This window comes from Solanum stenotomum, unplaced genomic scaffold, assembly GCF_019186545.1.
Source record: "Solanum stenotomum isolate F172 unplaced genomic scaffold, ASM1918654v1 scaffold11127, whole genome shotgun sequence".
Classification (NCBI taxonomy): domain Eukaryota; kingdom Viridiplantae; phylum Streptophyta; class Magnoliopsida; order Solanales; family Solanaceae; genus Solanum; species Solanum stenotomum.
In genome coordinates, this window is record NW_026021407.1 from 136,462 (window position 1) to 150,003 (window position 13,542).

The 13,542-nt window shown below is 34.4% G+C and overlaps 1 protein-coding gene across 2 annotated transcripts; it reads right to left on the bottom strand.

Annotated features, from left to right (window-relative positions):
• Positions 1-1,011: 1,011 nt before the first annotated feature.
• LOC125849849 (uncharacterized) lies at positions 1,012-11,643 on the bottom strand. Of its 2 annotated transcripts, XM_049529817.1 has the most exons (8): positions 11,468-11,643; positions 10,514-10,658; positions 10,161-10,376; positions 9,960-10,084; positions 9,708-9,884; positions 7,321-7,614; positions 1,889-2,188; positions 1,012-1,640 (listed from the first exon to the last, which is right to left on the bottom strand). In XM_049529817.1, the coding sequence occupies exons 2-8, from the start codon at positions 10,546-10,548 to the stop codon at positions 1,405-1,407; spliced, it is 1,383 nt and encodes a 460-aa protein (XP_049385774.1). In that variant the 5' UTR covers positions 10,549-10,658; positions 11,468-11,643; the 3' UTR covers positions 1,012-1,404. The 2 variants fall into 2 exon arrangements, with proteins under 2 accessions (XP_049385774.1, XP_049385773.1); XM_049529816.1 differs by having other exon boundaries at positions 1,889-2,185; positions 9,708-10,084.
• Between the last annotated feature and the right edge of the window lie 1,899 nt (positions 11,644-13,542).

A 13,542-nucleotide genomic window follows, 5' to 3' on the forward strand; every position in this document is an offset into this window, starting at 1 on the left:
GCGGGTGAAATCGTTTCAAATGGAAATGGAGAAATGAGGAGAAAAATTCGAGATTAGGAATCTTATTATTAGTCAGATGAAATTGTGGCGCTTACGTGTCATCTATGTGGCGTTCACATAGCACTTAACACGCTTCTGTTAATTAGAAGGGTATGTTTGACCCAGTAGTATGACGGGAATGGTAATTTTGAGCTAGAATATAACTTAAGGGTAAATGTGAGTTATTTCAAATAATTTAGGGATATTTTTGAGCCTTTTCCGTTATTGAAATACTACTGCCTATTTGAAAGTGTAGGGATAAATCTAAAATTAACTTCAAATTCTCTGGTCTACTGACGTTTGGATCATTAAATATTTTGAGGAACAAGTAAATTGAAAATCATTTCAATAATATATTGATAAAATCATTTGACTTAAATTTCTTTTTTTTATCAATATATTAATGTTCTCAATATCATTGATTTTTTTCGGAGTTTCCACCCACAAATAAATAATGTCAAGACTTTCTTAATTATATTCGTGCTTCAGCTCACACAAATAAATTGCCTAATGAAACAATAATTATGAAGAAATCAACATGTAATTTGAGAAAATGGAGAAGTCTAACGACAAAACTAAAATTGACAAATTACAGGATTTAAGTTGGAATTGTCAAAACATAAACTTTAGGTCCAAGGATCTAAAGTTCAAACAATTCCAACTTCAAGTTTGCTTCTTTTCCAGCATATGTTGAGACTCATTTGTTTTGCTGGATCTACTCGTGCATTTCCAGAACTAGACATTCAGTAGTCATACAAGGAACAAACACATATATGAAATGCATTTTTTTTTAAAGATACAAGCTTTGAAAATGTTGCACATTTCACATATAGATGTGACGATAGAGCCAGAGAATAGTAGCCCAACACTCATGACCAAAAACGAAATACCGTCAACCTATCATGCATATCTAAATTAAGTTCATCTCCAACTGATTTGCAAAGAGTATTTGCATCTTTAAACACCTGAGTGTAAGATAATGTCGGGTTCAATTCAGTATCAACCAGGCTTTTTCTCAGCAAGTATCGACTTTCAGAACTTTCAAATGTCTAACACTAAAGAGGAGATTCTCAACCTGTTTAATAGAACTGTAAAATCACTCCAAACTGGAGGGAACATCGCAACAAATACATAGATACAATAATCACAAGCAATGTCACTATTTTGTTGTTGTCAAGCTTTGGGTTAAAAGGTGTTTGTACATCAAAAGAACCAACCTTTTTGCTGATAAAGTAGCACAATCAACTTTGTCATCTGTCCTCATGTATGTTTTGTCATGTCATAAATTAATGGAGCATGTTCTCACCATTAGATTTAAGCTGTCTTCCTTCCTAGCTCTTAGTCCTCAACCTACTGATGCACATGTTAAATAAAACCTACTCGAGTTGAAGGTTTGCTTAAGAAGCTCGACTTACAAGCATTGTGAGAACTCATAACCTCCATATAACTATCAACATGTGCAGTCTCTGATTGCTTTAACATGGTCATATCATTTACAGAATTCCCCCCATTGGCAAAATGTGAGTACTGAGCATTCTTGACAATTCTATGTTGATTCAACGAGTAGTCATCTGACCTGGGAGGAGACCAATCATTTTCCGCTGAAACAATTGGAAAAAGTAGTTACTATATCAAGAAAGGAAAAGTAAAGATGTACAGCAAGAAAAAGTGCAAATTTCTATGTAAACTAAAGAGTTAACTAATTCTAAAATTTTCTAATACCCTTCGTTTTTCTTGGAGACTAAAAGATGCATTATAGTTTTATATATGGTACAAAAACCTTCGTGGAGATATTGTACACTTCCTCATGGAAGCAAGTTCTGGATGTGTTATATCCCTAGAAACATACCTTTCATGTGCCTCCTGATCTCATCTGGCTGCATGGATTTCGCTCCTTTCACTGTTCTGTTGAGCGATTCTGCCATTGCCCTTTTAACTTCAGGCGGCACATTGGGACAACCTTTTGAGGGCCCTTTTGGATCACCTCCAGCCAAATGTGCCTTAAGATGTGTAATTCCTCCAGAAGAAGATATGAAACCGCAATACTTGCAAACTGCTCTCTGCCTTTTTGCATCAACTGGTGTAGCATAATCCCAGGCAGCATCAAGTGGCCTTCCCCTTCTAACTGATTTTTTGGATGCAGGTGCTGCTAATTTAGAGGAGAAGGTACAAACAATAGGACCCTGAATTAAATCTTAATTGAGAGAGGGGGTATTTAGAAAAAAGTTCAAACGGAAGAAAAAGAGAAAGCAGGAACAATCCTGGCACAATAACCTCAACTCTTTTTGGGGTATTGTTTTTAAATAAAGAAAAAAATGGATAATTGTGTGTGATGGAAGCACTACTAAAATTTAAAACACAACAAAACAAATTGTTTCAAACCCGTAATCAAAATTTTAGTAAATACGTGCAGGGAAGGATGCCACTTCCATATGCAGTGTACAAAGGTGGAGGTCAAAATTTCAAGAGGAAATTCATGGATGTACGTAAATGTGTAAAAAACGACTCTGTTATTCCCCCCTCTGAGGAAGAGGGAATATAATTAACCAAAATTATGTAATAGCAAAGACAAATAAAATAGCAAGCTGAACTAATAAACAAGCCCAGTAAAAAGAGTGACAGCACTTGTCCATTTTCATGGGATAATCTTTTCCAACTTTCACAAGGAAATGAACTAGTTTTACATTTGATTTTAAAAGGAGGTTGCAAATTCAAGCCGTGGAAACAATCTCTTGCATAAATGCAAAATAAGGTTGTGTACAATAAGCATGATGTGGCACAGCCCTTTTCGGACCTCGTATAGCAGGAGCGGCTCTTCGTATGAAAGATTACTAATTTCCATAGCACATCTTTCCAATGCATTTCCTCTTTTTTCTGACAAAGTATTGATGTGGAAAGAGTTCACCTCTACGAGATGAATGCTGACTGAAATGTTTTCTCCAAAACTATCAAAAACGAGAACATTCTAATAGCCAAAATTGAATGATCCAACTTGCACTCAGAATACTTTGCTTTTACCTCTTTCTGATATGCATTTTCATCATCTTTTTTAAGTCAAGATGATGATATTTATTAGCGAAAACCTAAATAAACTAAATTGCTTTGCCGAAAGATGGCCACTTTATCCGCAAGATTTTGGAATTTTGTAAAAAAAATTGAGAACATTGTTGGTTCATGGAGTTTAATCAATTTTTAAATATTTTTTTCAAGTTCCAAAAACGGGTTTTGGCCAGTTTTCTCTTCCACCCAGAAACTTCAAATTTTTTTCAAGTAAAATGAATGCATGTCCAAACCGAACTTCAACTTCCAAAAACTATTTTTCAAAAGCTTTTTTTTCAAGTTTCAACCAAATCTATGTCCAAACGCTAGCTTAGAAATTGCGCTAAGCCAATTGAGTTTGCTCGCGTTTACCATCTTTCTTCCATAAAGAAGGAAAAACAACAATGTACTTATCAAACTTCAACGAGGAAGTAGTGCTGTAAGCCATCGTCTTTTTGGGTGATCAGACTGGTCAGAGATCATCTGCAAATAGCTTTCAGACTTGGTATAAAGTTTTAGACATACCTAAAAAGGTGTTAGAGCAGCTGGAAAAAATCAGAAGGGGTTTCCTATGGGAAACGAACTACAGCTCCCACAAATTGCACTTGATGAAATGGAGTGAAGTTACACAGCCTGAGTGCAACGGAGTTTTAGGGTTCACTAATTTAACCATCAACAATAAGTGCCTGCTTATGAAGTGGCTATGGAGTTATGGCACAGGTGAACAAAGCCTCTGGAAGGGGATGATCAAGGCTAAGCATGGAAGTAAAGACAACTGGAGTACTAATATTACCAATGCCCCTTATGGACTTGGTCCTTGGAAGTTCATCAGCAAACTGGGCCATGATTTCTCTCAAAAGATCCATTTCAAACCTGGGAGTGAAAGCACATCAGTTTCCGGAAGGACAAACAGCAATGCTCTCAAGGATGTTTATCCTAGCATTTTCAACATTGCTGTGGATAAAAATTCCTCAATTTCCCAAAACAGAAGCAATCAGTCCAGGGATATACATCAAAGAAGACCTGTCCAAGACTGGGAAATGGGAAGTTTGATTGAAATGTAAGCAAAAACGGATAGTTGTAACGTTGTTGAAGATCTTTCAGACACCATGCGTTGGGGCAGAAATGGGATATTCTCAGTAAAGGACTGCTACAAAATCAGGTGGTTGATTCTTTGCCCTGGAAATTGATATGGAGAACCAAACTTCCTATTGAGGTAATATGCTTCAACTAGATTGCCTTGTATGAAGCTTGTCTAACACAAGACAATCTTAACAGGAAAAGTTTCCAGCTGGTTAACAGATGCTACATAAGGAATCAGGAAACAGTTAGTCATCTCTTACTGCACTGCAATATAGCCACTGATATATAGAGTATGTTCTACAGCATTTTTGGTCTAAGCTGGGTCATGCCACAGAACCTGAGACGGGCACAGTTAAGTTGGGAGTTAATGGAAAGTTGATACGGCCATCAAGAAAATCTGGCTGATGATTCCTGCAGCTACCTTTTGGAGTTTATGGACAGAGAGGAATAGAAGATGTTTTGATGGCCCTCAAACTCCAAATCAGAAAGCTAAATGTTTACTTAATGTTTTTTCGCTGGACAACACTCTCCCCTGCAATAAATATTGATCATTTTCTGGATTTTGCCTAGCACTCTTACTTAAGACTAGCACACTGTATAGGAGCCCGGCTAAGTCTAACTACTCTTCTTGTCATTTCAGCTCCTAGTTTCTTTGCCTTTTGTGACTTCACATCTTGTTGATTCTTCTTTTTAATGGAACTTATTATCAAAAAAGAAGTTTTAGACATACCTGGATAGTTCTATCCTAGTGCAAGTGTTCCAGAAAAATATTAAATATGCAACAGCAGTGCAAGTTGTTTGCATAAAATATGGAGTTACATCATTTCTTGCTTTAGTCACTATCTAATTGCTTGAGCTGCTCTACGATTAACAAATCTACAACAAAGTGGATAGAACCAACAGTGCATTTTTCCAATTCCTCCCTTATTTTATAATCAGGGGAAAAGGACAAATATACCCCCGAACTATCGTAAATGGTATGGAGATACCCTCCGACATACTTTTGGAACATTGGTGCCCCTGTCGTCCAAAAACTAAAGCATATATACCCTTCACTCTAATGGAAGACTAAATGGGGACATGTGACGCAATCTTATCCATCGATTCAACGTCAGATTAGTGGATAAGATTATGACACGTGTATGTCTGTTAGTATAAAGGGTATATATGCTCTAGTTTTTGGGGCAGAGGCAACAATGTCCCAAAAGTATAATGGAGGGTATCTCTATACCATTTAAGATAGTTCGGGGATATATTTGTTCTTTTTCTCTTATAATCGTGGTGTCAGGAGCAGCAACTCGACTAATTCAACAAGGTACCTGGTACCTTCCGCCAATAGAGGTCACTTTGTTCACCAAGGCGTGAACAGATAGGATTAAATAAAGTGACGACGACCAGAAATAATGTTTTTGTTTGCCAAAGGAGGGTCCAGACTAGTATATACCACATGGACTTGATGATGAGGATAGGAGGTGTATTAGAAGAGATTTAAGGTGTAAGGAGAGCCCTAGAACAAAGTCAAGTAGGGAACTACGTAACAGACTAAAGTTGTAAATGAGCTTGCACAAGATCCAACTTCAAATAAGTATATCTCCATGGATATAAACAGTTATGTGGTGCATAACCTATCATTTTTAAAGCTCTTTAAGACTAGTTTCCAACGCTTCAACCTGTTATCATTTGGACATTTGTATAAGGAGTTATGGCCATTTTACTTAAGAGTAGTAGAGCAGCTACGCAACCAAAAAGACCTTCATGGGTCACGTAGGGGGCTGTGTGGGCCACGTAGGCACCTGAGGCCTTTTTAAAGGCTAGTTGGGGCCCATTTCTTCATTTCCTTCAAGTCCGAAAAATGACCTAGAGAGAGGGAGCTCGTCCAAGACTTGAACACACTCCAAGGTGAGTTTTAATGGTGTTTTGAGTTGGTTTCAACTCCCGAATCTTCATAACAAGATTAAACCTTGGGATTATAGATTCTTGCTTGAACCTTCATTTTTGGTCAAGAACACCATGAAATCCGAAATTCAAGATTTGGCTACCAAGAGGTAAATTCTTCATCTCACACTTGAATATGTTATGGATTTAGTATTTGAAAGGTATAGTGAGGTTGAAAACACCATTTGTACGAGTAATAGCATTAGTTCTTGAAATGGGTATCATTGAGTTACAGTTCTTGAAAGAAGAAATGATTTAAATGGTAGAATTATAGGTTGGGTGATACAATTGGGGTGAGTAAGAAGAGTTATAGGATTATTCTATATGCATTTTTCTATTTTATAGTCTAGTCTAGAATTACTAAATAAGTGTATAGTATACAAATGAGTCCTTACATGTTTTGCACTTAAAGAGTCCAAGGGATATATAACTTGCAATTGTGGGAGAGAAGATTATCAAATACAGAATTTGCTAGTCTCTTTCCTGTTCTTCTAGGTAGTTTGCTTCTTCTTCCTCTATCTGTCGGTGCCAGCATCATTGGGAGTGAATTGTTGGACACATCATTGATGAAGGAAGTTGTTATATATCTAAAAACGGTTGTATCATTTGCTGGCAAGAAAGGTTGTTGGATGAAGAAACGTCATAGAAAGAAGGTTATAATGCTATATGCACACTAGGTGTTTGATGAATTGCCAATAAGACCTAAACCTGAATGCTTTTTACTAATATTAATCCTACTTGATGTATATTGTTGTAGATTGAAGTCATAATGGTGATTGAACATTGTAGTACTCTTAATAGGACAGAACTGAAGTATGTTTGGCTAAACTCTCTCATAAGAATCATTTTTATAGAAAATCTCCTTTGTCATAAGGACGGAACTGGTTGTGGTTGCTATCAAAAAGTGTGAAGCAGCAGGTATATATAATATAGAAGGGTCTCTAGTCAATCTACAAACAAGCAAAATACTTCGACAAGCCAAAAGAGTTAATCTACACAAGCTCTTCACCAACTGCACACACTGTTCAAACTACAAAAATGCAGTTCCAAGTCATCCAAAACTAAGGTATGAGACAGACAAGAAACAGCATACTCAGAACGCTTCTGTTCTCTCATTCTGATAGAAATAAATATCTTTCTGTGGAGCAAAAGACTCCTGTCGAGATACAACTAGTTTTCCATATTAAAGTCTATATAGAATCATCCCTATTTTCAGAAACATACCTTCAAAGTCAGTCCTGATTTCCTGTAGCTGTGGGGCCTTCCCCCCTCTTATAGTTCCTAGTAACCATTCTTTCATCACCCTTTTGACTTCTGGTGGCACATTTGGACAACCCTTTAGTGAGCCCGTCGGATCACCTCCACCCAGATGTGTCTTAAGATAAGTAATGCCTCCAGAGGAAGAGATAAATCCGCAATAATTGCAAACTGTCCTCTGCTTCTTTCCATCTACTGGAGTAGCATGTTGCCAAGCGTCATCAAGCGGTCTTCCCTTTCTAGCTGTTTTTGAGGCAGTTGCTGCTTATTCAAAGAAGCAAGAGGAGGATGTCCAAAGAAAAAAAATGGTACTTCAAAGTTCAAACAGATTTGAAGGATGAGTACAAGAAAAATCTTATTCATCCTTGCATTGAGTAAGTACAAGAAGCAAGTTACAAAAGCAAAGAAACTAGTAATTAGGCATGATGGAAGCACTACTAAAGTTTAATATAGACGCTAACAAATTGGTATGTAACCAAACCCCTAGTTGTGAATTTTCCTTCAAATTTTTTATTTAAAAGTAATCTTATATCATCTCATCTCATATTTTCAACACACCCCTCATGTGTGGGCCTAATTCTTTTCCATAGACGAAACACGTGGAAGTTCTTTTTTGATAATAGGTGGCAGGACACTCGAACTCAGAACCTCTATCTGATATGATATCATGGTGAAGTGTGTAATCATCATATTAAAAGCTTAAGTTGTTACAAAGAGCACATTTTATTCAATATTATTGATTTGCACCAAAGGTGCTAATATACAACAATCATGTAACATATACATAGTACAACAAAAATCCCAAAGGCAAAATAAAATAAAACCATCTATGCTGATAGGGGCATTCTTGTTACACCTGAAAACTAATTTTTTTGAAAAAAAAGAGGAAATTCTGACTTTGAACCACGGATTTCCAACTTCCTCAAGTAGGAAACCAAATTCATGACAGAGTTACCAATAAATTTAAAAAGGTTAGTACTTTGAAAGATGTAAGTAAAAATTACAACAGGAAAAGGAGAAATATGCCCCCGAACTATCATAAACGGTATCTAAATAACCTCCATTACACTTTTAGGACACTGATGTCCTTACCGTCTAAGATTTAAAGTGTATATACTCTTTGCACTAACGGAGGGACACGTGTCATGATCTTAACAACCTATCTAAAATTAAATTAATTTTTATCCACAATTAAAAAACTCACCCGTCTTACACAATTTAACCCAACCCATGACCCAAATTAGAACACTTCTTCTTCCACCCTAATTAAGTGATATGTTCATGGATTTGAAGAAATTAAAAAAGATTTTGTGGGTGGCAGGAACTAATTTTGATGTTTATTTTTGTTTCTTATTCCCGACTATGGATCAATTTCAGGTTGGTCTATGTTTCTTGTATACATATACAAACAATCACAATTTTCTTTCTTCCATGACCATGGGGGGGGGGGGGGGGGGTGCATGGTTGTAAGGGTAGAGAGGTGCGACGGAAGAGAACAAAGAGTGAAAGACGGTGCACCCACCACCACTTCGTTAGTGGTATTTAGTACATTGCCACGAACAAATTATATGTTTACTTCTAACAGCGCTTGTTGCTTCTAGAAAGAAGGAAAAGGTCAATCAAGATATGACTCAATTATTGGAACACTACACCAAACTCCTGATTTCTGATGCACTAAACCACACTGATAAAATGTCATTTTCAATTGGCTATTTTACAACTGTCTTGAGCGATTAGTGAGCTCTCGTAGTGCTAAATGATCTCTTGCATGCTCCACAAGCCTTTACACATCCTATATGACATTTTCTCACAGAGAAGCTCCAACCATAGATCTTCCTTTCTGCTTTTCCATTTACTATCAATTTCCACTAGCTTCTTATTCCTAAGCTTCTCTTTTCGCCTGTTCTACTACTTCACGCACACTTGCAACCATTTCTCATTGTGAATGACAAGAACTACATGTCTCCTCAAGATGGCCCTGATTATTCAAACTATAAAATGACCAAATTCCATAAGATGAGCTGAACAGTATTTTCTATGATAACTGAGAAAATCAAATCAGAAAATTCATTCTCAAAAAGAAAAATCAGAAAAGAAAATAAAGAAGTAATAAAATGAACAATTAAAACATCTTGCTGAACAATAGTGTAATATGTATCTTCAAACTTCAATTTAACCGCTAGCATCTCAAAATATTTTCCTTTCAAGTTACGTGCATACAACAAACAAATGTAGCTAGAAATCCACATTATCCAGCTAAAATGATACATTACTTGATGTAGGTGATATTCGCTAAATTACACAGGTGAGCATACAAGCAAGCAGCCAACAAGATTAATTACTCAAAGACTTACAAGGATCTTTCTTATTGGAGAATTCCTTGCAACTTCTATCCTTCCCATCATTTTCTGAATTTGGGATTGAAGCTTGTGTCACTCGGGTATTATGAATGAAACAATCATCAGGTGACTGTTGAGGAGGAGCTTGTCTTCCACTAAAGACGCCCCATAGATATAATTTACCCTCAAATCCTGCAATTTTAGTGTGGTTAGTACGAACATGTGAAGAAGCTTGCCTATTCAAGACTTTGGGATGGTAAGAATTACTGTGATGCTTTTCTGGCAGATGGGCAGAGGTAAAAATCAGGAGTTCAGAATCACCAACCAACGCTTTTAATGCAATGTCGTAGTGTCTTAAATTATACAGCAGATTTTCAAAAACTTGATCATCTCTGAGACAACCATACCAAGATTAGAGGTGGTATATAACAGTAGATGCAAAGATTTATGCTAGGTTGGTTACCATACCTGCCTTTAACTGAAAAGAAATAAATGGCAATATTATCATCAATCAGTTTAGAACTTTTAAAATTCTTTGGCCACACATCACGCTTAGGAAGGAATTCAGGATAGATCACCTCCGCCATCTCTTTAGCTGCCAGCCATACTTTGGCGCACGCTTTACTTGATAGATGGGCTATAAGATTCAATCTCATCTCCGGACGGGAGATCATGAAACTACCCCTGTGAAATGAGAATAACCAGATTTCATACTAGAACTGAATAAGATCCAGTTGCAGCTTTCATCAATGCCTCCTCCAGAAGAGGTAAGAGGTAGTATGGAAAAAGAATAATTAAGTAGTAATAGATTTTCAATGTACCTCCATATGGTATCAGCAATTGGTTTAGCAGCCATGTCACAATTGTGAGCTGAAAGCACTAGCCTATACCAAGTAAACTGCCTTCCTTTCAATCTGTAAGATCGTCTTTTCTCACTTCAACAAGCTTCCGTCAGACGTCAACCATCTGTACTTACACCCAAAAATGAAAAAGGTCATCTCCCCATACTCTACAATCCCGTTTGTGATTGTTAATAAGAGTTAAGCTTCAATTAATCAACTACTTAACCAAACTCAAGCCAGGAGAGGTAATCTCAGTTACCATAGCAAACAAAACTCTTTAATTTTTCTTACAAAGTAACCACAGAAACTATGTCATCAGTCATACCGTCATGTTTGCTTTCTAAACATGTCTACTTTATTTATATGGCAAGTAAAAATAAAAGAGACACAGAGTAGCACTAAGATTGCAACTTCAAGATCAGCTTTTTCAACAACAAAAAGTTGCTGTTCGTCGCGGAAAAAAAGCCTTTCCCCATTTAGTTTTTAAATTTGACTAATTTCAAAATGGTCTCTGCTTACACAGCTGAAAATAAAAAAGATAATTTTTTTCTTTTCCTTTTCAAAGATCAAAAGACGAAACTTTCTCCAAAAACCCAACAAAATTGATGTTTTAAGGCTCAAAAACTTAAAGAACCCAATCTGTTGAGTCAAAGATAAGCAAAAAGAAGACCTAATAAGCACATCAACTATCATCTACCGGATTAAAGTGAGAGATCAAAATCCAACATTCTTGAACTGTAAAGCCGATCTCAGTAACCCCCACCCCCACCACCCAAAAAGTTGAAAAAAGCAATCTTTAATCAAGATGGGTTATCCCCAAATTGCACCACTTTGCAAACTAAACACAACCCATGATCAATACATGAACTTGAGAAACAAACACAAGTAGTATCAAACTTATAAGTAGTATTAACAAGAAGATATTTTTTTCACCTGAATCTGCAGAGTTAAAGGAAGAAGTAGTGATGAGCTGAGAAAATGGATGATTTTAGAGAAGTTGAAGAGTTATAGGGTTTCTGAGAAATCATTGCATAAAAAGGGAAAAGGGGTTTCGGTCATCGGTATACACCAAATTTCCCATATACACCGCTAGTGGCGAAGAAGGCCCTTTTTTTTCCTCTTTTTTTTACATTATTTATTCCAACTTTTTTTTTAAATTAATGTATCTCCTCTTTTTTTTTACGGGGAAGCAGATAGTGACTAAGCTAGAATTTTTATTAAAATAGATTAAAGTATGAAAAAATATATGTATGAAGAAATATCATGTTTGTTAGTTGGTTGTTTGGTTAGGAAGGTAAGCTATTTAGTTAAAAAACTATTATGGTGTTTGATTTGTAATTTAGAAAATTGGATAATTAAAAACTAATATACGTATAAGTTTAAAAAAATATGTATTATCTTATGTAAAATAGGTGTAATAATTATTATGTGAATAACTAATACATGCATAAAATAATACATAATTTTTTTTATAGAGTCGCTTCGTAGATGTTAGAGTTATGTAGATATCAATAATAAATGAATTAGTTATGCAAATTTTTAGGTATTGTTTCATGAAGGGATTAGTTATACCAAGTATTACTAATCATCCCTTTTATCCTACATAAATTAGATACATAGTTTTTAAATTGCAAATCAAATATCATATTATACATGAATAACGTACCTCTTAATCAACTACCAAACATAGTATTACTTGTGCAGGAGTTAATACATGCATAACTCATATTCAAACTAACTACCAAACGACCTTTAATTCCTTTATTACTATTACATACATAACTCTAGTCGGCTAGCAAACCATTTCTAGTTTATAAAGCTAGAAATCATATTAATAAGCTTTGAGTCAATCCTCTAGTTCTCTCACTCAAATACCCACATGTAAGTAATATATATATATACATATATATATATTACTATATATTAGATGAGTCTAGGATTTACTACCATTGCTCCAATTAAATCATTACAAATGTCCAATACTTACTATATAAAAATATATAAGTGGGCCCCACCTCCTTCCACTTAAATAATATTTTTCAACCTTATCATGGTAAAAGTTGAATTTATTATCCTTTTCATTTAATTTTATATGATATTATTTTTTCTATAAAATCATTATATATGTTTCAATAATTTAAATTTCAAAAACATTATAATTTAACTTTAAAGATTTTATTTTATCAAAATCTTGTACATTGAAATATATAGTTATGAATTTAAAATATTTTTAAAATCATATAAAAATTTCAATAACTTCTCAAATTCCATAATATAACACTTAAATACTACATATTTTATATTAATTATACTATACTATAAATGACTTAAATACTCCATATTATCTATTACAATAATTAACAATTATTTGACACTTTAAATTCTATCAATGCCATATAAATTAGGATAAAAAACCTAACATATAATATTTAAATATATTTAAAAATACTATAAGTAATACTATACATTACAATAATTAACAACTTAATTATTTAAAACTTATATACAAAATTTAATTGACTCTCTAAATTCTATGGTACCACATAAAATGGATTATATGATAAACATATATTGTTTGAAATTGACGAAAAAGAAACAATAAATTACAATAATTAATAAAAAAAATAGTCGACGAAATTGACGAAAAACAAATTATAAATTACAATAATTAACAAAATAAATCTCTCGACTCCAACAAATCTATCCATTAATGGCACATAAATTGGGACATGGCAAATAACATATATTATTAAAAAATTAGGTTCAAAATGTACTATAAAATACAATAATTAACAACTTAATATATTAAAGAGACATATAAAAAAGGGTTAATATTTGAAATTCTGCATCTGCCACATAAATTAGAACAAATAGATTAATAAATATTATTTTCAAAATTATGTTAAAAAAAGTACTACAAATCACAATAGCTAACAATTTAAAATATTTTTAAAATCATATAAAAATTTCAATAACTTCTCAAATTCCATAATATGACATAAATTTTA